General features: G+C 38.1%; 1 protein-coding gene across 13 annotated transcripts in view; it reads left to right on the forward strand.

The window, feature by feature from the left end:
• The window catches only part of SUGCT (succinyl-CoA:glutarate-CoA transferase), a 622,782-nt gene that overhangs the window by 172,465 nt on the left and 423,246 nt on the right, over positions 1-27,071 (forward strand). For 12 of the 13 annotated variants that reach the window (XM_032484261.1, XM_032484260.1, XM_032484262.1 and 9 more), the window contains exon 10: positions 18,293-18,364. The exons of the other annotated variant lie outside the window; for it this stretch is intronic. In XM_032484261.1, the coding sequence (XP_032340152.1) occupies positions 18,293-18,364 (72 nt within the window). The remainder of the gene's footprint in view (positions 1-18,292; positions 18,365-27,071) is intronic. 13 annotated transcript variants of the gene reach the window in all.

Below are 27,071 nucleotides of genomic sequence, written 5' to 3' on the forward strand. Positions count from 1 at the left end.
CCAGAGTCCTGAAATGATGCTTTATTCTTTGCCTTACTTCCTGCCTACCATAGAGTGCTGTAAATATATTTGGAAGTTATTAGGGCAAGAGGTGTAATTTTAAAGAAGAACATCAGTGAAACGTATATTAACTACATTTTTTGGTGTAATGAGATGCAGAGAATCTTAAAGGAATGTGCTCATTTATGGAGTGGTGAGCTCCTGTTGCATGGAACAAAAGGGAAAGTTCATGTTTACGTATTGCAAATGGATATTGTAAATGGATAGTTCTTCATGGGTTTTGTTGATTGAATTTCTTTGGCTGATGACAAAGGTATAAAAACTCATGCAAAGAGAGATCTAATAGCAGGAATTTAATTTTTTTTCATTTACTTAATTAACCACATCCACTTTTGTATATTGCTAGCCAACTCTAAGCCTAGACAGAATCCCCAGTATACTCATGAATCATTTAATTTATTACAGAAAGGGAAAATATAATTTTGGCTTGAATTAGAAGGAAAGGGAGGAGAGTTTTAATTATTAGTCAGTAAAAAGCTACTTTCCCCTGATTTTTTTTTTTTCTAAGCACAAAGATATACTAAGTTTAGTTTGTACTTTGGGTAGCTCTCTCTTTACATTTTTTTCTTGTCAGGTATCTGTGGGAGGAAAGGAGGAATTGATTCAAGAGCTTGGATATCTTGGATATCTCTTTGTGAATTTACAGTCTGGGTCCACTGTTGAGGAGGTCTGCTGCCAAGAGGCATGTCTGGAAGGAAAGGGGTTGAAAGACCGAGATCTCAGTAGAAAGTCTGTCTAGTCATTGACTTTGATGGTCACTTTGAACAAGTAGCCTGTTCTGCTTCATTGTTTAATCTGCAATGCACAAGGAGAGTTCATGAAACTGTCCTATTATTCATTGCTTCTTCCATACCAGGCACTGTATTAATGTTTCCATTTATTGTTTCACGTACTTCTTGCAGTAGTCCTAGGAGGTAGATTCTAGCTGCATTTTGCAGAAGAGGCCCAGGGATGTTATGTAGCTGTGAATTGCAGAAACAGGAGCTTGTGCTCCTAACCAGGGAGAACAGAAAAGCTGAATCGACACTTAATGTGCAGCAGGTACCACAGTAGAGATATGAAAGGCTGCTGTGGGGGCTTGTGGACTGCAAGGAAATCAGAGAACTTTAGGGAAATCAGATGCTGAGGTGAATTTTGAAACATGAGAAAGAGTTGATGAATGGAGAGGGCAGGGAAAGGACATTCTGATGACAAGAAACAGCACTCTGTGAGGTTACGTGGGTAGGGCACGTGAAGTGTATTGCTGCTCCATGTTTCTTGAGGGTGATGATGGGAAACGGAGGTACAGAAGCAGGCAGGAGTCGGCTCAGATTGTGTCAGTCGCTTTTTATGAAGACTACGCCTGCACATTTCATTTGAAGTCTCACCACCGTGGGAGGACTCTTTTAGGATCTCTTTGTGCTGCTATGATTTGCAACACCATTTCCGTGGACACAACCCTACCTCACTCTCTCATTTTCACTTGCCTGGACCATTATACAAGCCATACCTTCCCCCACCTCCCCCTTTTTTCCTTCGAATACATAGTCTCTTTAACCTGGAAGCAGGATTTTGATCAGGTCTCTCTCCTATTCACGAACTTAGAGAGGCTCTGTAAGGTTTATCAATGAGAATCTAGCTTCCTTAACCTAGACGCTGTTAAAGGCTCCAACCCATTTTTCCAACTGTATTTTCAGTATTTCCTTTATTTAGCTTATGTTCTTACCAAATCTGTTTATTCATGTTCCCACCCTGGGCTCTCTCATGGGGACCCCTTCTCTACCTCCCCATATCCTTGAATCTGCAATGCCCACCTTGCCCAGCCAGCTAGAGAGCTGTCATACGGGCTGCTTGCTAACCCACTTGAAACGTCTGGCACCCTTCAGAGATCTTTAGCAGCTGTTCTTTGCAGCTCTGGGAATTTCTCTAGCATTTACTTTCCACTTTCATCAAATTTTCTGAATTTTCCTTTTTACTGTCAAATTCCTGGAGACCCGTTGCTTCTCTTTTCCTTTGTTTTCTCCCCACTGCCTCACCTCTAGCATTGTCAACATTTGCATTGAGTGTCCTAGGGCAAGTGCCAGTTTACCCCTTGTCCTGACCAGACCAGGCTCCAGGATACTTTAGGGAATCCTGGCTCACCATTCCACCTTCCTTCCAGTCTGGAAGGATGACTGGCCCTAATTTTATGTGCCTGTTGATTTGTTTTGTCATTTGCCCTTTCAATAAATATTTACTGATTATTTATCATGTGCCAGGCACTGGAGATGTGGTGCTGAGCCAAACAGTAGGTATGACCCTGCTGTAAAAAAAAAATTTTTTTTAAATTAAAGTATAGTCAGTTTACAATGTTGTGTCAATTTCTGGTGTACAACATAATGTTTCAGTCATACATGAACATACATATATTCCTTTTCATATTCTTTTCCATTATAGGTTACTACAAGGTACTGTCAAGGTATTGAATATAGTTCCCTGTGCTATCCAGTAGAAACTTGTTGTTTGTTGTTTACCTATTTTGTATATAGTAGTTAGTATCTGCAAATCTCATACTCTCCTGTTTTTTAAGGAGGTCAGGAAATGCTTCCTTGAGAATTCTCCAAGGCTGGTAGTTGTCACCATCCTTAAGACTGTACGCTAGCCCTGAGCTGTGACTTATCCACAGGAAAATGGTAGGTCCTTCTGGACAGTTGTTAGAGAAGGGCTCTGTTCTTTCAGCCTTGAGCTGCCCCTAATCTTGCCCCAGCTCTCTCCTTAGATATTCAAATATTGATATTTTGGTGACCTCGTATCTGACATTTGAATTTCAATAGCTACCACTTGTGTTATTCATTCCTTTATCAAGACCAGGTCTCGGTGACCTGAGGAACAGTTTGTACCTTTTCTTTTGATTCCTGGAAGTCTGTGGAATGCAATTAAAATCGATTTAAATGCTTCTAAATTAGTTTTACATTTATAATATACATGCAATATGGTGGGAGCAAGGTGGGGTAGAGATATGTTGCATGGTTCTTTGTTTATGCAGTACTATGTTAGTATTAAAAATGAGGTGTAATTAAATTTTTAATAAATATGTTGTTCATTTGCTAGTTTTTTTTTTTTTTAGTGGTTAAGATGTGACTGTGTTAAAAGTTGCCATCTCTATTATCTCATTTAATCATTTAAATGTTTGAGAAAACTTTCAACACATCTTTCATTGAATTGTGTATGAATGGTTTCTTGGGCTTTTACGATTTGCCCTATACCTTCTTGATCGGAATCCTTTTTCACTATCTTTGAATCCTTTGTGACAACTAAACATATTCCTGGCTATTTTCTATGCTGTATTAGCATATTTTTTTTTTCTTTCACCTAGAATGCATTCTTTTCTCTTCACATCAAAATCCAACACTTGGACTTATTAGCCTCTTCAACACACTCCAGTCAGTCTATACTGAATATGATCTTTGGTACTTTCCTTAAATAAAGTAGATGCTCAGTGAATATTAGTTAAATTAAACATCAGGTGCTTTGGGAAGATTTGCTAAATTATCTCATTTACAGGAAGCAGATGTTCTGTGGTAGCCAGATAACCAGTAAGATTTGAGATGGTTCATTACTCTTCATCCCTGCCATCTTAAAGAACTAACCAGTATGAAAGGAATCCTCTGTAAAACATATAATTGCTAAGAATCACTAGTACTTTATTTTGAGAAATTTCCATGATTTAAGAATACCTTATATTGTGTTTAAATAAAGCCAATTCCACAGAGTCTAGTTTGCAGTTGTTTGCCCCAGTAGCACCCAGTAGGTGCTCAATTTTTTGAATGAATGGAGCCTTTGAGTTGGGTACTGTTATCATCAGATTAAAAGTTGGATGCCTGGGGGCACAGAGAGGTTGCATACCTTGCCTGGGTCACACCAAGTAGCAAGCAACAGAGCTGACATTGTAACCTATATGTCTCTGACACCTGGCCCATGTTTCCACCTCTGTCAACAGTTATCAGAGATAAAATTTTAAGTGGCGTATCATTTCACATTTAATTCCATTATTACTCTTTGGCATACTACCCTTCTGGGAATACCTAGACTCCTGAATGCTGTGATTAGGGCCTGTAGAAAAATATTCTTGTTTCCTCTGATGCATGTCATATCTGGAAAGAAAGTGCAGGTCAAAGTGTCTGAAAACAGATTATTTTATAGAAAAAGATAGGACTAAATTTATTTGGCAACAGACTTTCAAATATACTTATAAATTTATTTTATTTTATTTTATTTTTATTGAAGTATTCAGTTACAGTGTACAATGTGTCAATTTCTGATGTACAGCATAATGTCCCAGTCATGCATGTATATGTATATATATACATATATTTGTTTTCATGTTCTTTTTCATTAAAGGTTATTACAAGATTTTGAATATAGTTCCCTGTGCTATACAGAAGGACTTTGTTTTATTTTTTATCTATTTTTATATATAGTGGTTAACACTTGCAAATCTCAGACTCCCAAATTTATCCCTTCCCACCCCCTTTCCCGTGGTAACGATGAGATTGTTTACTGTGTCTGCGAATCTAATTGCTAAAAGCTTTTGTTTAAGGTTTCTTTACAGTACTTGCTCTTCAAAATAATTGAAAAAAATCTTCTTCCAAATGGCCAACAGTTACTTTTATTTTCTTTTCACTTTTTAAAAATGTTAGTTTCTAAGAACACACATGCCAGATTTCACTTAATTGCATTTTTATGGTCCAGTCATTAACCTACTGAAAAAAAGTAGCGTAAATGGAAATACTGACATAAACCTCATTACACTGGCTCCAATGTGTAGCTGTCATAAAGTATCCATCTTCTGTATGTGTATGTTTTCATAGGATACTATTGAAAAGGTAATGGAAAATTAATGTTGCAATGGAGAATTTGATTCTGGGTATATATATTTAAACACTCTAGCACAGTGTATGTTTACAACATCAAGGAGTTTATTTGGAATTAAGGTTTATCATAAATTTTATGATATTTAAAACATAGTTTACAACTGGTCATATGTTATTTCTGCTCCTTATTTTGAAGTTTTTCACATTTCTTTGACAAAATATTGATTATGTGTCTCTCTTTGGGCTGATAACAGACTATTTGTACTCAGTTTTCAATAAGAAAAAACACATCTTGGGTGATTAGATTACATTATCCCTCATAAATTATTTTGGCATTTAAATTTTAAAGTATGCCCTGCCATGGTGGGATGGTGTGTCAAATGGTAGAAATAGTGGAGGATTAAATAATTTAAAATATATCACCATCATTATTATCATCATCTTTGGCAGAGAAACTTGCCTCTGTAGTGTTCATAAAGAAAGGAACCATCGTGTTGGGAACTAAAGCAGTTGAAATGGTGACGGGAAAGTGGGCATATGTGCAAGCCTGGAAGGTAATTTATTTTCATACATACGTGATATGTGTGTGGATGTGTGGAGAAATAGTAGAGATGGCAGAATTTCATGTTTTGAGACCCTGTAATAGTTGCCCTGTCAGTCTAATCATCCTACATGTCAATTTGTGAAACTTGCCAAGAAATGAGTACTTTCCCCTCAGAGCGTCTCCTGCACTGTGGGTGTTTCGCAGGAAGGCGTTTGAGAACACCGATCTTTTTAAACTGTATAACTCTGGACAAATTACTTAACTTCTCTATGCTTCAGTTTCCGTACCTATAAAATGGAGATAATACTAGTGTCTAGCTGAAAAGGTTGCTGGGAGGCTTGCAAGGGTTATTACATAATAAGGTTTCAATAAATTTTTACTACTATTATTATTTAAATAGCAAGAAGCAGATTTAAGTTACCTTGAGAAGAATGGCAGAGCAGAGCCCAGCAGACTTGGGTTCTCGTCTTGGTTTCTTACTTAACGGTGTTCAGTTAAGCTACTGTGTTCTCGGAAACCTGATTTTTTTCTTATGAGTACAGTGGGATAATAATACATAGTTTGCAGGCTTGTTGTAAGAATGAGATTATGTATGTAAATTACCAACCATAGAGTCAGACCCAACAGTGAGTGCTCAATGAATGGGGTCCATTATAATTATTTGCAAAAGCCACAGTAATAATTAGATTGAGTGCCTCAGGACACTATGTCTTTACAAAATAGCATTACTTTACTTAGCAGCATAAAGAACAAAGGTCAGTGTTTTCAGAAACTCATGTAGTTGAACATTACCTCTCAGCCAAAAGAAATATATTGCAGAGTAAGTGGCTGTAAATGCTATGTTCTATTTATACATGATGAGGGTGTTGTGAACTCTGGAGCCACATTTTAAATATCATGTGTGTGAGGGCTTTCTTGTTTCTTACCTTATAAAATGTCCTCATTTTAAATGTCTCTAAGTACATGTAAACATATATAAAATAGCCCCAAACACTCATAATAAAATAAGCAAGATCTTCTAGACCAGGCCATTTTCTTTCTTTTTCACAGTTTTATTACAATCCTCCTATCAGGGTTTCATGTTTGATCTTAAAAATCACAGAGTTTAATAGCTGGAAGGGGCCAGTCCAACACCCTAAACTTATAAGTGAGGGAGCTGTGACTTGACAAGTTGAAGTGATTGCCTAAGGCCATATAGTAAGTTAGTAGCAGGATCCTGGTCTCTTGTCTCCAAGACAGAACATTTAGGGATGAGAAATGACAACTGGATTCAGACAGTATTGAAGCTTTTATTACATAGGAGAGCTGGCATCAGGGCCCTACAGAGTGACCTTCAGTGCACATACGTGTGACGTTCGCAAAGAGCTGAAAGAAAAGATTAGGGGAGGCTGATGCTGGGGTCCTGCTGGCAGAGGCTGACCCTTGTGAAATTTCCTAAATGGACCTATACACCATTTATAAAGGATGTTATGATCTTGGTTATGTTCAGGTAGTAATTATCTAAGGATGTCAGGCTGAACCAGAAAGGTAAACATCAGATAGACATCCAAGGACTGGGGTAGTAGATTAAAAATCAGAAAAGCAGTAGCACCTGAGATCCAGGGAGGCTTTGCTAATTAATAGCTCGAGGAAGTTGCTTATCTTTCAGTGCTTCAGTTTCCTCTACAGTAACTGTATAATACTACCTGCATCTTATGGTTGTTCTGATAACGTAATTTCATGAAATGATTTTAGCATAGAGTCAGGCACGTATAGTAACCGTTTAGTAAAGGACAGTTATCATTATAATCCCAGCGGTCAGTCTCTTTGTGGTGGGAGATCTGTTAGAGGGAGATGAATTCTATCCCTTGAGAAAGTACTTAGTGAACTAATTAGGTACCCAGAGTCCTAGGGGAGTCAGTGAGGTCACTGAGCTGAGGGAGAAGCAGAAGAAAGAGACACTGGCTGAGGAGAAAAGCCCAGGACATCCCACAGAGTGGGAGGGGAGAGAGATTGCATAGTTCCTCTCCAGGGCAAAAGAGGAGAGGGCAAGGAGATCAAAAATGGTGAGGACTCTGAGAAAATATACTGTGAGTAAGATGTCATTTGAGAGTAGTTTTGGTGAGATGCTGAAGGGAAGCCATCCAGGCATGGAAGGGAGGAACGAATGATTGATGGGGCTGGAAGCAGAGATGGACAACTATCTGAGAGCAGAAGAGTTTATTTTATATATAGGTAGGTAATTAAAACCTGAATATCAATTTAACAACATGTGGCGAGAAGTCTCCGAAGAACTTAAACTATTTGGTCTTTGCAAACATGATTGTCTGCTCAGAATGCCTAATGAGCAAGATTTCATGATCAGTTTTTAAAAACCACCCATCTCTAAACAATTAGCTATCATATTTCAAAAGAACTGAGCTTTATTGGATAGAAAATATGGATTAAAGTAAAATAAATCAGCATTCTCTTGGCATTTAGCCAAAGCCTTCATTTAGGGACCTGTATAAAATTGCAAGCATAGTTTATTCTTCAGGGGATAATATTAAATCAAACTTTAAATAAATCAGCAAATTTGTGCAACACTGAAGAAAATGAATGTTCACATCTGTAGATTCTTCTGGATGTCGGCAGGGTTCTTACTCCTGTACAGGTCGATAGTTTGCTCAGCCCCCTTTCAGATTTTTCTGTGAAACACTCTTGGGAGAAATTAACTGTTATTCTCACCAAAAAGTGTTTCATGATCAAACTAATTTGGGCAACTCCTTTTTGAAAATTCTAGGTCCCTTTTGGAGATTCATAAATTCACCAGCACATTAAGGGTTTTGAAAAGTAGAGTGAAAAAAAGCTGTTGAACTTACATTTCTCTAAGTTATTTGAGTGAGTAAAAGAAAAGGTTTGTGTATGGTGCTAAGAAAGAAAAAGAGACAGAAGATTGTTATTAACACTTTATGGAACAGTGTTTTAGGGAACTAATTTGGGAAACGCTGGATTAAAATCTTTAGTAAAAAACCATTTTTAAACAAATGTAAGGTCCTTCTATATGTTAGGCCCTGTGCGAAGCAAACGTTAGTCCATAGGATATAGGCCCAGCCTTCTTGCCCACTGCTCCCCCAAAGTCCACTATGCAAGGGAACGCCAGTTATATACTGACCCTGAATTCTCATCATATAGCACAGTTCAGGAAATCTAGGGTTAAATCTTTTCCGTTCTAACAAACAGAAATGCAGTCAGACTAACTCTGATAAACAGGGGTTGGGGTGGATAAGGGGAGGCAATTGTAAGGCTAAGGAGACTTTGCAGAAGCAGAAGTACAGTTCCATTTCGGAGAAGCAGGATGCCGTCAGGCACGCGGCAGCTGCTCAGTCCCTGTCTCTTTCTTTTGTGTAGTCTGCTCTTCTGTGTCAGTTTTAGTTTTTCTGAGGCTTTCTTACTCACTTACTTAAGCCTAATATGGTCATTCCAGCCCCACCTTCACAGGGCCTCTGAATTCTCAAGCTGATGTAATTGATTCCTGCTTGCTGAATCCATTGGCTGGTTTGGGAGCAGTAACCACAGTCTTCTAGTCAATCAGGGATGAGGGATGGTCAGTCACACCATGTACGGAGCTGTCTCTTTATGGGGCTTGGGGTGGAATGTAAATTAAACATATTTAATGTAATTGGGATGAAGAATTTTAGTGTTTGAGGAGACAGGCAATGATAAATTATTTCCAACACATTCTACTATGTGTAAAAATTCTTAAACAATTTCTACCTTTATTAACAGAACATGGATCCCAGAGGAGCTAAAATATAACAATTATTCAGATAGATAAATACACTCTAAAATAAAACAATCTCCTGTTACCCTTGATCTTTTAGCTAATATGACCTATTAACTGTTGGCAAGGGTCATAGAAATACGAAATATCTTTTCTTAAGTTGTTACGGAGATGAGAAAAGAATGATTGCCTTTTTCACCTTTTGACCTACTGAAAGAACTTACTGAAAATGTTTTTCAGGTTGTTTTGGAAGAATGCTTCTAGTGGCTCTGATGTTAAGTTACTTTGGATGGGACAGCTTCCTAGTTGGTCTAAATTTTGATGCAAAAGAACCTTGCATAACACTCCCATGACCTCAGTTGTGGTGTACATGCCCATGTGAATGAGTCCAACTCTTCTGGGTCACCAGTGATTGATACAGGAATGTACAGAATAATATTCAGAGTGCATATTGTTTTCTCTTGTGAGTCCTTCACGAAGTGGAAATAGTTGAGGTACATTTTGAGACCTCGGTCCTCTAACAGTTCAGCGTGGCTCCCTCTGCTGAACAAGCTGGGCTCACTTTGTCCTGCTTCTTGTAGCCCACACACAGAAAGATCTACTGGCCTTTCCAGTGACAGATTCAGGCTTCACTCAGTTTCCAGTTTCATGAGGACTCGAGGCAAGAAATAATTACTTCATGCTCAATTCTGTTAATTTTGCCTTCTGATTTTTAGTTACCTGGGGAGAGAATTCATCGATCACTTAGTCTTCAAGAATTCTGGCTTCTAATATCGTTATTTCTCACTATACAGTAGCAATCCATCATTCTGGTATCTATCTTAATTTCACATGCAGGTTACATGGCCTGCGTTAAGGCTCTCAGGTCCTGATCACCCAGGAGAGGGAATGAATCCTTCAAAGAATGGATTCGGACCCTGGAATATGGCAATCTCATCAAGGTTCTACCAGCTGCTTGCAGCCTACCACCTTTCCCATCACTGTCCTTAGTTAGACATGTCTGTAATTATTTAGGATGGAGCCTTCCCCTGAGCTTTTTCTGACCCTAGAGTTGACTTCGTTTAGATCCTTGGTTATCCCCTGAGGACAACATTCCACTTGCTCCTGTGAGTTAGCAGGGTCTTACCATGAGCACTTATTGTTCATTGCATATGTTGAGTAGCCATTAGTTCCTCCCATGATCTTTGGGCCAAGCCCAAAGATGTTTTGAGAATATATACTTTAGATTCCAATCCTCTGCTCATAAACCCATTTTATATTTGGATAAAAAATAAATTTTACTTCCAGTTAATGTTCAATTATCTGGGGTGTTTGCTGGAAAGACTACTAAGGCTGATCCTAGATGCTTCAAGACAGAGTGCCAGAGTTACATAGCAACATTTGCCATTTGGAAACCTTGAAGTCCTCCTGAAAAATCAGTATGGATGCTTGTCCAGAGTTTGGTTACTTTCCATTAAATAGTAGGTGCTTTTGGCAGGCTGTTCCAAATAATATGGCTTAAGATTCTCTAAAACACAGTCAATTCAGAATCATCAAAACCAGTTTCTAACCCATATCTTCCAGAAAAAGATAACTCCATGTGCCATTTTACATTATGTCCAAGATACACGATGGCTGCCTTCTAGAATAACAGCAGGCTTTCCTCACAAAGGATTTCTTTTATAGGAAAAATAATATCCACTGATAACTTGTGAGGAATATGAGAAATAGGACAGTTTCCACTTTCTTTCTTGCCCTTGCCTCCATACTTAGTATCAGAAACTGAGTGATTGGAAATCCTAAATATGTTTGACTTGAAATGGGATTTAATTGGTTTGAAGGACCTCGGAGAATATTTTTGAACTTTCAGGCTTCCTATGGAATGGGAAAATCCTGACCTGAATCTGACGTGGCACGAAATCTGTACCCAATATGGCTTTCAAGTCTATTCTAGAATTCGGGGCAAGGGCTTGTATTTAGAAATGGGTCTTCACACTGGCTTAATTACATCCTATGGAAAAACATGTATAGACAAATCAAGTAGGTAGCAGGGGAAATCAGGGGCTTGTGGGCTCCTTTATCACTTGTTGCACAGTTCTGTCCCAGAGATGACACTGTTCTTGTGCTAGAAGCAGTTTGTGCCTTGCTGCCATCTGGCGCCGCCAGCTCCAGCACCAGAAGGTGAGCTGAGCTGTGAGTGGTCGGAGCCAGTGCTCTATATTTGTCACAATGTGCCAGCACAGACCCAGAGTCAGTAACTGCTTGACATTCCAGAAAACATTCTCATGACAGTGAGTTAAACTTCATGGAATGTCTTTTTCCAGCGGATGATGAAGTCATTTTAGCCATGGTTACCTTTTGTGGAAGAAAATCTTGTCAAAAATCAAGTAGCTCCAGGAGGGTTGGAAGTTTGTGCTCTTGTTTTTGAAGTAGACACACTACCAACTGTATGTACTTTTTTAAAACTTTTTTTAGACCAGAGAAAATATTGATGCATCAATATGGTAGTTTGGGAGGGTGACACAGGAAATTCCCTTTTCCCTTTTGGTCATCTGATAATATACTAAGTTGATGAAGAACCACTGAAGGTCCTTCTGTAGTTTTATCTTTAGTCAGCTCAATAATGAAGACACCGTCAGGGCAGGTTGACACGGCTGGAAGCTCAGAAAGCAGAGTATCTGGGAATCAATAGAAACTTCCAAGGGCAATAGGATTTGCAGACTCATCCTCTTATTTCTCTGCCTTCACGTCTGCTCAGTGTATCTTACATCTCTACCCTTCAGTCTCTCAAGTGTGGTCACATTTTACATCTGAAACTGCACTAAGTACAGGAACTGAACTCTGAACCCCAGTGCCCTCTTGTCTTTAAGTGTCTTCCAGTTTGCTCATAAGTTGTGCAGTTTCCTTGGGACATCTAATCCCTTGACCCATCAACATTTTCTCAGTCAGAAAAACACCTTTCTCCCCCAGGAGAGGAGGTTTATCATGACTAGAATGTGAGGAAAACCAGGCAATTTCTGTGTGGTCTTCCTACCAGTGCAACTTGTCACCCTTGAATAAGCAGAGCTCACAGTGAGAAGTGTTTTTTTCCTCAGGGGTAATAAAATCTGGTCTCCTATGACGCAAGGCTTGGTTTTGGGCTGTCCTTTTCAAACTACAGACACTTGCTGCCTCATCATTCCATGCAGAAACAATTGTTTCTTTCCTCCCAAGGCTTAAATTCTTTACAAGAGAAACATCCCATCCATGAGTGTTTGTAGCCCAGTTTGATGCTTTTGACTTGAGTTCTCCCTGGGATGGAAACCCTACTAGAAGTGTGTGTGCATAGCACGTTGCCACTTATCTTGCCTGGTATGGAGAGTGAGGCCACCAAGGGAATGAGGATGAGGAGGAGAGAGAAGTGGTTTGTAGAGTGGATAAGGGCCCAGGAATCAAGATCTAAGGGCATGGAATGCACTAGAATGTTCCTTTTATGTAGGACCCAGTCTGCTAGTAACTATTTAATAACAATGGTATTTATTGAGTCCCTACTTCCATGATGGCTGTTCTCTGACTTCATCAGGATTTCTCGTCCACTGATACTTCTCCCTTTGAGCTATCCATAACCTCCTCTTCTTGTCACCACCTTTTCCCATACCCAGACAGTCCACGGCTCATTGCCGAATAATATTCTAGCTAGTTTTCTTATTTTGCTACACCTGTTATCTCTTTGTCATATCCATCTGACAGAACCCTGGTGAATGCAAATATTAATTTATTCTATGTATGTAATTGAGAGACGATGGAGAAAGTCACTCAGTGTGGCTCTCAACACTTCAGCCTTCCAATTATGTTTATCTGGTCACTCTGCTCTCCCATTCTCTTCAGTGGTACATCAGAACGTATCTGCTCTTTTAAGTCTTCCAGTCTCCTGTCTGCCAACCCTACACTCAGCTGATGACTTCACCCCTTAGTTCAGAAAAAAGTAGAAGCACCCGTCAGAACGTTCTCAGCTTCCCATCACCAAACCATCATGGGGACCTGCCTCTGCGTCTGTGCTCATCCTGTGTTCTGAGGCTTGTGCTCATTCCTCCCCTTTGCAGCCAAACGTCTCAGACAGATGTTTGCACATGCTCTCTCCATCTCTGTAACTGTCCAGCTTCATTCTCGATCCATTTCATACTGCATTCTGTCCACATTCTGACACCAGAACAGCCTTTGCCAGGGTAATGAAAGACCACCCTGTGGGCATTCTCCAATCCTCATCCTATTCCCTGGCTAGCTCCTTTTCTGCCTGGACTTCAGATGGGGGTGGCCTTCACATTATCCCTTGGCTTCCCGCTTTTTTAAACCTACTCTGCCGTCTGAACTCTCCTTCTAAATGATTTCATCTATGTGATACTTTCAGTTACAGATTACAAGCAAATGACTCCCAAGTGTGAGCTACAGTTCAAAGTTTCATCTGGTCTCCCAAGTTCTACTCATTTGAAATTTCCACTGGAGTATCTCAGAAGCTCCTCAGAATCCTAAACATCCTCCATGACAGCTTCCTCTCCAGCCTTCAACTCTCAACCATTGTATTCATCTCATTACTGACCATTTGATTACCAGATTAGTAGATTCTACCACCTGAATATTTCTTGACTCTGTTTTCTTCCATCTCTTTTGTCAGGGCCCTAATCTAATATACCACCATCTTTTAAAAAAAATTAACGAAGAACACTTTTGAGATAATTATAGATTCACGTGTATATTTAAGAAAGAATAGACACGGTGCCTGTGTTACCCTTTATCCAGTTTGCCCCATTGGTAACATCTTGGAAAACTACAGTACAGTATCAAAACCAGGAAGCTGGCACTGACATGACTGAGATACAGAACAGTGTTATCACCACAAAGATGCGTCTCACTCTCCTTTTTTTAAAATTAATTTTTTAGAGCAGTTTTAAATTCTAAATTGAACAGTAGGCATAGAGATTTTTCCATATACTTCCTCCCCTACACATGCACTGACTCCACATGTACAATTGATATACCTACATTGACATATGATAATCACCCCAAATTCATAGTTTACCTTAGGGTTCACACTTGGTGGTGTCCATTCTGTGGACTTGGACAAATGTATAATGACATTTATCCACCATTATAGTATCATACAGAGCATTTCCACTGCCGTGAAAGTCCTCTGTGCTCTGCCTGCTCATCTCTGCCTCCCCTCAGCCTCTGATAACCACTGATATCTTTTTGCTGTGTCCATAGTTTTGCCTTTTCCAGATTGTCATACAGTTGGGAATCACACAGGATGTCGCCTTTTCAGATTGGCTTCTTAATAGTTTGCATCTAAAGTTCTTTCATGTCTTTTCATGGCTTGATATCTTATTTCTTTTTAGCACTAAATAATATTCCATTTTCTGGATGTATAATAGTGCATTTACCCATTCACCTACTGAAGGACATCTCCTTATCACACGGTCACTTTGATGTACTCTTGGTGTTTTTTTGGGTTTTTTTTCTGACCATGCTTTCTCATTTTTTATAATATGGATAAGCTGAGAATATTCCAGGTCTTTAATTTCTGCTTCCTTTTTGCTTGTCTTTAAGTTGTTTCTCTTTTTTTCACATTGTTCTTTAGTCAGGAGAAGCCAAGTCGCACCTTAAACATTTTGCTTAGAAATAGCTTAATTTCATCACTTACAAGTTCTACTTTCCACAAAACACTAGAACATGAACACAATTCAGCTAAGTTTTCTGCCACTTTGTAACAAGGATAGAACACCTTTCCTTCAGTTTCCAGTCACATGTTCTTCACTTCTATCTGTGACCTCATCAAAATGACTTTTACCACCTATATTTCTACCAACATGCTGTGCAAGATTACTTAGGTATTCTCTGAGAAGATTGAGGCTTACGCTACAACTCTCTTTTCTTTCTGAGCTTTCAACAGAATTGCCCCTGTGGATCCAATGACAGCAGTGGACTTTTTCTAACATGCATTTCAAAACCCTTCCAGGCGTTATCCATCGCCCAGTGCTAAAGCTGCTGCCCCTTTTTTAGGTATTTGTTACAGCAGTTCCCCACTTCTCAGCACCAATTTCTTAGTCCATTTGGGATGCTATAACAGAATATCATAGACTGAGTGGCTAAAACTGCAGACGTCTATTCCTTGCAGTTCTCAAGGCTGGGAAGTCTAAGATCAAGGTACAGCAGGTTTAATGTCTGGTGAGGGCCCACTTCCTGGTTCAGAGAAGGGTGTGTTCTTGCTCCTGATACCTTCACATTGAGGGTTAGGATTTCAACATATGAATTTGGGGTGGGGGTGTGGATAAAAACATTAGTTTACAGCAAAATGTGGTACTTAAAAAATTCGTATTTAAATATATTTATTAAATAAACACTGTAGCAATAATAACAGGGACAAGTAATTGTTTAAAGAGTGCATAATCTTACCTTCATCTCAACAAATCTGTTTGGAGAGCCTTAGTCTAATTATATTCTGGTGGCTGAGCTGTTATTCAGTATGTACTTTCTTATGATCATTAGCTAGTTATCTCTGCTCAAAATTAAAAAAAAATTTATATTGGTAAAATGTATATTTCATCTCATGGTTCAGGCTGAAGGAAGAAGCAGGCATTTCTTTATTAATTAAAAGGAAATGAACACCCCCGAAAACATAAATTTGTTGAATGTGTCACTGATCCAAAATTTTGAAAATCTTTCTTCATGTTATCCTTGGCAACACACGTTGTTACTTCACATTACTTCTCTACTCCCCAACTCACGCTTCCCCGACAAAAAAGCAAGCAAACAACTTGTGTAACTTCATAATTATCAATGGTTTGTTGAGACATCTCTGCTCAGAATCTGTGTCCCTCACTCACAGCTTTGTTGCACATTCCCTTTCTGTAGTTTGAGAAACACTGATGCATTATGTATAACACTAATTTTGCTTTTGCCTGGTGAATAAGGGAATATAAACATTTAAAATAGTTTATGTAATATCTTAGTGGCATTAATTTCCAAATCAAGCAAAAATGTAAATAGAATAAAACCCTCTTATAGTGTTTTGCTTGAGATCCATCCATTTTAACCTCTACTCTATTATACGGACGCAATCATTTGAGTGATTTATTAACATCTTACAACCACTTATTAATTGCCTCACATTCTTCAGATGCCACGTAGTAGGAAGAATAAAAGGAAAAGTACAATTTACCAAGTCCAGTCTACTAGCCCTGTACAATACAACTGTCTGTGGAGATGGAAATGTTCCCCATCTGGACTCTCTCACGTGGCAGACTGTAGCCACTTGTGGCTATTGAATGCTTAACATGTAGCTAGTGTGTTGGCGGAACTGAACTGTTAATTTAATTTTTTTTATTAACAGCTTTTTTGAGATATAATTCACATACTATACAATTCATCCGTTAAAACTGTACAACACAATGGTTTTTACTGCATCCACAGAGTTGTGCAGCCATTACAACAATCAATTTCAGAACATTTTCATTGCCCCAACAAAAAAGCTGATACTCGTGCAGTCACTCCAGATTTCCCACCTTCCACACAGCCCTAGGCAGGCACTAATCTTTCTGTCTCCATGGTTTTGCCTATTTGGACATTCCATATAAAGGGAACCACAATTTGTAGTCTTTTGTGACTGGCTACTTTCATTTTATTTAATGAAATTTAAATTTAATACTCACATGTGGCTGGTGGCTAACATAAGAAGCAAGTGAAGTAAGTAAAAGACCAAATACAGATGCTTAAGTAATGCTGAAGGCTAGGAGAAGGTAATCCTGTAAAAGGGACATGTGGAAAACATGTCACAGAGATTGGAGATGAACCCAGACAGAGCCTAGAGATAAGACAATTTCCTGAAGGAGGCGATGGTTAACAGTACCAAATAATACAGAAGGGTCAAGAAAGAATAGTTTCAATGTGGTGATAGGAAGGGAATCCTGATAACAAAGAACATTGATATATAGTACTTGGTGAAGAATTTTATACTATTTAGAGACTGAATGAAGGAAGAAAATTTCAAGATCGCTTAAGAGGAGTGTCAGGATTGATGTAAATCTTATTTTGTTTCTGTTAATATTTTCGGTGTAGGAATGAGCTTATATGTAGGCAGAAGAAAAGCATCCAGTGGAAATGAAGAGATGAGATGATTGAGCAGGGTTCTGAAGGGTGTGAGTGAAGGCAGTACTAAGGTCATTAGCTTAGGAGTAAACCCTGCCAAGGAAGATAGATGTTGTCTTTCTCAAAGGCAGGAGTTAAGTGGAGAAAAAGTAGGTGAAGATACAGAGCAATTTTTACACAGAATGAAAGGAAACTAAAGGAAGTCATTTACTTAAAGAAAGTGGGAATTAGGTCTTCTGAGGGTCAAGTTTTGTTCCTTCCACCATCACTCTAATCAGATGTGGAGAGGGGAGTGCTGAAAAGTACTCCAGAGGGGCTAGGACTATGGCAAGTAGAAGCATCATTTTCTTGTACATCTGTGGCTGCCCAAATGAACATGTCTCCTAAAAGGAATAGACATTTTCAGGTACATAAAGCCACATGAAGTCCAGAGATCCAGATGTGCCATTTTTCACTTACTAGAAAGTGAAAAGTATCCAAAAGTTTATATGTGAGATTTTCAAACACAAAATGTCAGTCCATTACTCATCTTCCCTCCCTCCCACTCTCTTTTCTTTTCTCCCTCTCTCCTCCCTCCCTTCTTTCCTTCCTTTTTCCCGTCTATTTTTCTTACACTTTGTAGAAAACAATGTACCATCTTTCTCTTTGCCCTACAAGAAAAACTGGAAGCAAATAAATCACAAAGCTTTGGGAAAATCCAACATTAATCCATACTGTAATAAATATAGAATTTCATGTTATAGGTTGTAATAAAACTTTAGTATTCTCTTTATTTTTCTAAGTCATTCTTTTTTCACCCTGCCTCCAGTTTTACAACAGTTAGTGGAAGAGGCAGTAAGTGCTTTGAAAACTTGAAATGGCAACTATGCAAATATTAGAGAAAAAGGTACTAATTAGTTGATATTGATTTAATTAATAACATTACTTTAGAACAGGCTTTTTATATAAAAGTTTGAGAAATTAAAGCCAATTTTTAAGGTATTACATATTTATGCATGTCTTTATTTATTTTAGGCTTTTAAAACCAAGGATGGATATCTTGTAGTTGGAGCAGGAAATAACCAACAGTTTGCTACTGTGTGCAAGGTAATCTGTAATATTTGGGTGGATGGATAATATATACAACAACTCATTTTGCACAAAGCCAGGAAAATTCAGTTTCCCCTAGGACGATGTTCTGTACTCAACTCAAGAATCCTTGCATTAGCACCTACAAGTATGCTCTTTTTATACTTACAAATGCTAAGGACAGGGTCTAAATTAGCACTCTGGTTTTATTTTAGTTGAGGTATCTGGCTGTATTTTGAAGAATTATAGTAGCTTAAATTATTCTAAAACTTGACCTGTCTACCAGTTCAAACAAAAAGGGCAAAAAGGTCATTTTAAAGGGATTTATTTTTAACACCAGGGGTTTTTTTGTTTTTTTTTTTTTTTCCTGAGAAGAAGAAAGGAACAGAGGGACTGGAAAACAACTAGAAAACAATTATCAAAAAGACAATAGAAAAGGTCAATGAAACCAAGGGCTGGTTCTTTGAAAGATAAACAAAAATTTACAAACCTTTAGCTAGGCTCAAAAAAAATATATCAGAAATGAAAGAGGAAGTGTCATAATAGGTACCACAGAAATACAAAGAATTGCAAGGCATGATTATAGATAGTACTGTGCCAAAAATTGGACATCCTGGAAGAAATGAGTAAATTTCTAGAAACATACAACAATCCAAGACTGAATTATGAAGAAACAGAAAATCTGAACAGACTGATTACTAGTAAGGAGATTGAATTAGTAATCAAAAACTCCCAACAAACTTAAGTATAGGGACCAGATCAGTAAATTCTACCAACCAGCCAAAGAAGAATTAATACCAATCCTTCTCAAACTCTTCCAAAAAACAGAAGAGGAAAGAACACATCCAAACTAATTTTATGAGGACAGCATTACCATGATACCAAAATCAATGATACCACAAGGAAAGAAAACTATAGGCCAATGTCCCTAGTGAACACAGAGGCAAAAATGCTCAACAAAATAGTAGCAAACTTAATTCAACAGTACATTATAAACATCATACACCATGATCAAGTGGGGTTTAATCCCTGGAAGACAAGGATGGTTCAACACATACAAGTCAATCAGTGGTACATCACATTATTAGAATGAAAGAAAAGAAAGATATGATCCTCTCAATAGACATAGAAAAAGCATTTGACAAAATTCAACATTCATAATAAAAAATTCTTAAATTAGGCACAGAAGGAACATATCTCAACATAATAAAAGCCATATATGTTGAGCCTACAGCTAACATCATGTTCAGTGGCAAAAGGTTGAAAGCTTTTCTTCTAAGATCAGGAACAAGGCAAAGATGCCCACCCTTACTAAACTTATCCAACATAGTACTGAAGTCCTAGATAGAGCAATCAGGCAAGAAAAAGAAAGAAAAGTTTTCAGAATTGGAAAGGAAAAAGTAAAATTGCCTTCACTTGCAGATTACATGATTCTTTTTTTTAGATTACATGATTTTATATATGGAAAATCCTAAAGACTCCACCAAAAACATATGAGAACAAGAAATGAATTCAGTGAAGTTGCAGGATACAAAAATCAATATACAAAAATCTGTTGTGTTTCTATACACTATTAACAAACTATCAGAAAGAGAAAATAAGAAAACAATCTTACAATTGCATCAAAAAGAACAAAACACTTAGAAATAAATTTGACTAGGGAGGTGAGAGACTTGTACACTGAAAACTGTAACACATAGATTAAAGAAATTAAAGAAGACACAAATAAATGGAAATACATTCTGTCCTCATGGATTGGAAGAATCAAATACTGTTAAAATGTCAATACTATCAAAGCCATCTATAGATTCAATGCAATCCCCATCAAAATTCCAATGGCATGTTTCACAGACATAGAACAATCCTACAGTTTGTATGGAACCACAAAACACCCTAAATAGCCAAACTAATCTTGAGAAAGAAGAGCAAAGAAGAACAGGGAGAAGGCATCATACTCCCTAATTTCAAACTATGTCACAAAGCTATAGTAATCAAAACTGTGGTATTAACATAAAAACAGACACATAGAACAGAATAGAAGCCGAAAATAAATCCATTCATGTTTGGTCAATTAATTCACAACAGAGGAGCCAAGAATATATAATGGGGAAAGGGCGGTCTCTTCCATAAATACTGTTGGGAAAATTGGACAGCCATATGCAAATGAATTAAACTGGACCACTATCTTACATTATACCCAAAAATTAACTGAAAATAAAATAAAGCCCTGAATCTAAGAGCTGAAACCATAGAACTTTTAGAAGAAAACCTAGGTGGTAGGCTCCTTGACATCAGTCTTGGGGATGATTTATTGGATCTGACACCAAAAGCAAAGGCAACAAAAGCAAAAATAAACAAGTGGGACTACATCAAAGTAAAAAGCTTATGCACAGCCAAGGAAATCACTAACGAATTGGAAAGGCAACCTGCTGAATGGGAGAAAATATTTCTAAATCATGTATTCTAATAAGGTGTTAATATCCAAAATATGTAAAGAATTTATACCAATCAATAGCAAAAAACCCAACAGTCAAATTAGAAAATGGGCAGAAGTTCTGAATAGACAGTTTTCCCAAGAAGACGTACTGATGGCTGACAAGTACATGAAAAGATGCTTAATGGGAGAGAGACGATAAATAAACAAATAAAACTCTCCAACAATCTGTGGTTTTAAGTGCCATGCAGAGAATTAAAACAGGCTACTGTGTTAAAATAGTGACTAGATTGTCAGGGGAAAGTCTCTCTGAAGAAACAACATTAAGATGAAATCTGAATGACATCCATAAAGCAATAGTGATAAGATTTATCAACGACATAAATATTAGCATAAAATGTTTGCAATGCTAACATAAATATAATACTCAAAATTCACACACACACACATACAACACCCTGGAAGTATTTCATAATGCTAATACAGATTATATTTGGGTGGTAGCATAGAAGTGGATTTTTCTTTTTTCTTTCTACTTCTATGAAGTTTCTAAACTGTGGTAAAATACGAAAATGTATTTAGTCTTTGTCTCCAGTTTCACACACAGAGTTCCTAAAACCCTTGAATCTCCTGAGTGATAGAAGTGTCTTTTGTTATTCTTAACAAGACCCTTTCTGTCACACCTGAGTTTATGCTACTGAAGTGACTTGGGTGGGGTCCCTAGATAGTCTCTGGATGGACTGATCACCAGAAAGACCAAGTGATGAGAGGGTTGGAACTTTCAGCCCCACCTGCCAACCTCCAGGAAGGGAAGAGGGGACTGCAGGTTGAGCTTCATAAAAATTCTTGAACTATAAGATTCAGAGAGCTTCTGATGAAGACATCAAGGGGGCTCCACACCCTCCCACCTCATATCTTGCCCTATGCATCTCTTCCATTTGGCTCTTCCTGAGTTTTGCTCTTTATAATAACCCAGGGAAAGTAAGTTTAAAAAAAAAAAAAAGAGGGTGCTCAACATCTCTAATCATCAGAGAAATGCAAATTAAAACCACAGTGAGATCTCACCTCACACTGGTCAGGATGGCAGTTTAGAGATTACTCAGAAAGTTAAAAGTAGAACTACCATATGGTCCAACAGTTCCACTTACAGGTATATATCTGAAATATAGAAAATGAAAACACTAACTTGAAATGACATCTGCACGCCCATGTTCATTGCAGCATTATTTACGATGGCCAAGATATGGAAGGAAAAGGGCATTTTTAACATCAGGAATTTTTTTCTTTTTCTCCTTCTTTTTTTAAACTCTCATGAGATTTAAATTAGGCCCAAATGTAGTTAATCTACTACCAAATTCATTTATTTACCACTAGAAAATTAATTTTTTTCTTCAAATTAGCCTTTGTTTAATGAGTACCTTTCTGCAAAATTCACATTTTAACTTTTTAGCAATGGTCATATTAATATATGTTGTTCCTACACTAGGCCTTAAATATAGGCCTTGGGATCATTTAAAGTAATTTTATGTTGAAGATATTCTCAATTTTTAGTATTGCTTAGACTTTTTTTTATTTGATGTTTTTACCATTTATCTAGATTCTGGTCTTTTGTTTTCATCTAAGACTTTAGGTTTTGGTTCTTTTTTTAAGAGTTCTAATCCCAGGAGTATAATCTAGTTAAAAATATATATAGTTAAGTTTTGATTTTTCATATATAGGGAAACGCCTTACCTGTTGAGGACTTTTTTGTGATTGGGAGAGGTTTTTTTTTTTTTTTTTTTTATATTAACCACACTACCATGAGCTTTCAATTTGATTAAAGATGCCTGTGAATTCCTTAGAGGAACCTTATTTACTGCAGTTAACTTATTATGTACGAACATTATTTATTACTGTGCCTCTTTTGTATGAGAGGTTAATGAGCACAGCTAAAAACCACAGCAAAGGGGTGGCAAGTACCGCAGAGAAGGTGACAAATGGAGATAGTTCCAATTGCAGGAAGGGCTGGAACATCTGAGGTGGGAAAGAGGGGAACTTTTATAATGGTGACTCTGAGTAAGCGTAGAGAAAATTGATTCAAACATTTGATCTGGGATCAAAGAACCTTTATTATGAACGGTCAATGTTAAAAATATGAAACATACGGAAGCTGTTGCCTGTGAAGTCATTTGCGTACTCTCGCTGCAGAGATGTAAAAGCCAGTTCATTGCTATAAACGAGTGCAGATTTTCTTCCTGGGCCATATGTTTTGGAGTTTTCTCTCTCCAGAATTGGGGTGGGGAGGGGGTAGAAATTACTGGTTGAGATATTCTTCACTGTTGAAAATAACTGTACTGAGTTCTTTTTATTTTTGATTCATTACTGCTGATCAATTTGAAACTTTGGAACCTCCTCATAAATATCCATAAGACCATTTTTTCTTGAAAAAGATTTTTATTTCAAAGCAGAATATTTGCCATAAGTTTTAGTACTAAAATATGACTTATTGTTATGGTGTGTTATGACACATTTTTTAAAAAAGAGACTAGCAGAGGGCCTTGGAGAATGGCGTACTTGACCTTGTTTTTCCCATATGTGAGTTAGGAATGATAATCCCTGTTATGTGCCATTAAGGCAATGTCTATAAAACTGTGAGATCCTCAGAAGAAAAGTTTTATGTGTACAGGATTTTAATGCTATCTACATACTTTACTAGGCATCTTGAGCAAACGTTGGAATCCGATAGACTTTTTCACCTTCATAATTATATCCTTACATATAAGCTCATCCTAAAAATCTTTTCTTCTAAACGTATATGTTTGCTTATTTGATTCAGGGTTCTCCTCCCTCCCATATATACTGAGTTTTTTCTAAGTATTTGTATTCACATCTATCTTTTACTGAGGGTGTTATAATTCAATCTGGCCGTGTAGAAGATGAGGGCCCCAGGTTTTGACAGTGAGACTCTCAACTTGTTTTTGTTTTTGTTTTTTGCCAGTAATGTCCATCATGAAAGACAGGGCAGTTCTGCCTCCTGGGGAGAAATGTAGCAGTATTGTTTGCAATGAATGAGTGGAATTTATTTCTGTCCAATCTGTTTCCAAAATAGAATTTGATAAGGCTGGTTGCCTAGTATTTCTTGGGGAGGGGTCCCATTAGGATACTCTTATTGTCAGGGATGAGAGTGAGAGTAAGAACCTTGGGTTCAAGGCTTGGCGTTCAGAAAATCTTCCTGCATATAATGTGAACCTTGGCTTGTAACAAATCCTATTTTATGTTCCTTAACATGATACAGAAGAGTAGGGAACGTGAGCATATGTAAGCTATTTTAAACTGATTGATGCCAACACTAACGGGTATTCCTATCTGAAATACATTGACATCCTTTTAAAAGTCACATATACTGAAAGTTCCTTTTTTGGAGGCAATGTACATTGGCTCTCAACTTCAGCACACAATGGAAATCTCCTTGAGCCCCTTTCCCAAAGATTCTGACTTACTATGTGAGGTGGGGCACAGAAAACTTCAACTTTAATAAGCACTATAGTTGGTTTTGGAGCAGGTGGTCTGAGGGCATTCTAATTCTAGGGCATTCCTGTGAGTCTGGAAACCAACCAGTCAGGTGATCTCTGGCGAGGTACTTCATCTTTGCTGAACATCTGCGCCTTCATGATAAAATGAAGATTATGATACATTACTCTACTAATATGTAACTTTTGGGGTTTTGTAAGAGTCGGAAAGGTAAAACAGTACAGTCCTGGCTCACAGTGTGAACTTGATAAATGGGCTTTCTAACAGTTAGGCGTAGAGATTCTGATTCTGGGTAAAATGAAGTAAGCACGCTTCTCCCTGTCTCTTCCACGGAACACAGTGATGGAACTGCTCAAAACGTGTGGCGCATCTGTAAGAGGACTCTGAAAATGAGCAGTAGCAGGAGAGTTGGGGAAGAACACCAGAATTTGAAGTACTTGTAAACTGGCAGTAAATTGACCAATTTCCCCTTTCTGATTATTCCTTTTCGTAAACACAGTGGGAGACTGAAATCTGGAAATGGGCACAGGGAAACAGAGCTGAGCTCCAGGAGATGCCCTTCCTTCCTGGTGTGAGAAGCAGGAAAGCGAGCTCTGTCTAACGTCAGAGTGTGGAAATCCTCCATTTTTTCCTTCCTCCTAATTTCCTTACACCGCCGCCTATAAGCAGTCCTGTAATAGCAGCAGACGACCAGGAGCCAAAACTCTGAGGAAGGGGAGCTTTCTTCTTTATCACTGAGCCGGGATCCCAAAAGAGAGGGGTGAATCCTTGTTGCTTTTTTCTCTGCCCTCCCACCGACTGGCCTTTGCCCTGGAAGTGTGCTGGGAAGTGGGGTAACTAGAGAGGAGCCCTAGGGAACTGGAAAGAGGTTGTACAGAAGGAAGAGCTTCAGAAAGTGGTCTTTAAAGTTGTTTGTGAACTCCTGCGCTCACCCCTGAGCTGTGCATGCATTGATCTGATCCTAACCAGGACACCAAAGATGCTGAGAACTGTGTTAGCAAACAGACGACTGCCCAGGCTGCAGCATGACCACGAAGTGGGGCACAGGTGGGCCCGACTCAAAAAAGCACTGCAAAGGCTTTGAAAGCTGAACTAATCCTAGAACCAAAGCACACAGAAAGTGGGTTGCGACTTGCAGCCTGGTGAACTGCTTGCTAAAAACAATTACAACAAAAATTTTCTGTAGGATTTAAACAAGCCCCAGAGGCTTGTAACATAATACTCAAAGTGTCCAGGATACAATCCAAAATTACTCAGCGTACGAAGAACCAGAACTTGTATGAGAAAAGACAGTCAATAAATGCCAATGCCACGAGGGCACACATGTGGGAATTAACTCAGGAAAACTTGAAAACAGCCACTATGAAAATACTCTAACAATCATCACAGACCCTGTTGAAATCATTAGAAAATGTCCAGCAAAGAAATAGAAGACATGAAGAACCAAGTGGACATTTTAGAACTGAAAAATACAACTGCCAAATACAGGAACAAACACCTCACTGACTGAGCTCAATAGCACAAAGGAGGTGACAGAGGAAACAAGGAACATGGATAAATAGAAATTACTCAGTCTGAACAACAGAGAGAAAAAAAGATAACCCCTTCCACAAAATGAAAGAGTGAGTAGCTCTTCAGGGACCTGTACGGGACGAGAACAAAAAAAGTCTAATATTTATGTCATTGTTGTCCCAGAAGGAGAGGAGAAAGAGAACATACTGAAAACATTGTTGAAGAAATTATTTCTTCCATTATGGCTGGAAACTCCCCAAATTTGGTGAAAGATAAAAACCTACAGATGTAATAATTTCAGCAACCCCCCCTAAAAGATAAATCCAAATAAATAACATGCCCAAACATGTCAAGATATTACTGCTGAATACTGAAGACCAAGAAAAATATGAAAGTACCCAGGGAAAAATGTTGTACTACTTTTGGGGGAACACTGACTCAATTGACTGCAGACTGCTGGTCAGAAACTACAGAACCCAGTGAGGGGTAACACAACATGTTTAAAGGGCCAAAAGGAAGGCGCTCTCAACCCAGAATTCTGTATCCAATAGGAAGATCCTTGAGAAATGAAGGTTAAGTGTCTATTCTCCCTTACCCTCCCCACGCTTTTCCATCCTTCCTTTTTTTTTTTTTATAATAGAATTTTTTACTTTGCATTCTTTTTTTGTTGAAGTTTGGTCAGTTTACAATGTTGTGTCCATTTCTGGTGTACAGCATAATGTTTCAGTCGTACATATACATACATGTATTCCTTTCATATTCTTTTCCATTATAGGTTACTACAAGATATTGAATATAGTTCCTTGTGCTAGACAGTATAAACGTGTTGTTTATCTAGCCAGCTTTTTTGAACAAACACATGCTTTCTTATTTCTCTTGGTGGGGAGGATAGTGCCCACTTGGAATAATTCACACTTATTTAGTGCTTAGTATGTTAAGCACTTTTACTTGCATTGCTTTATTGGGTCCCAAGCAGCACCCTTTTTCCAAGTACCTTAAGCACAGTTAGGACCGCAGCATTTGAAACAATCTCCCTAGAAACATTTTGAGTGTTGGCAGAACTGAAGACAGAAGGCTGATTACTTTGACCCACTATTTAACTCCAACTTTCAAAAAGAAAGGAGGTCCAGTAAGTCCAACTTAGTGCATCATAGTTACCACAGATTGCAAACACTAAGTACTTTTTTATGTAGCTTATAGTATATTCAGGGTGAGACCGCGTTTATAAACTTAACACGCGATCTACTGAAGGCACTTGCTTTTTCTTGA

The sequence above is a fragment of the Camelus ferus genome, chromosome 7, assembly GCF_009834535.1.
Source record: "Camelus ferus isolate YT-003-E chromosome 7, BCGSAC_Cfer_1.0, whole genome shotgun sequence".
NCBI lineage: Eukaryota > Metazoa > Chordata > Mammalia > Artiodactyla > Camelidae > Camelus > Camelus ferus.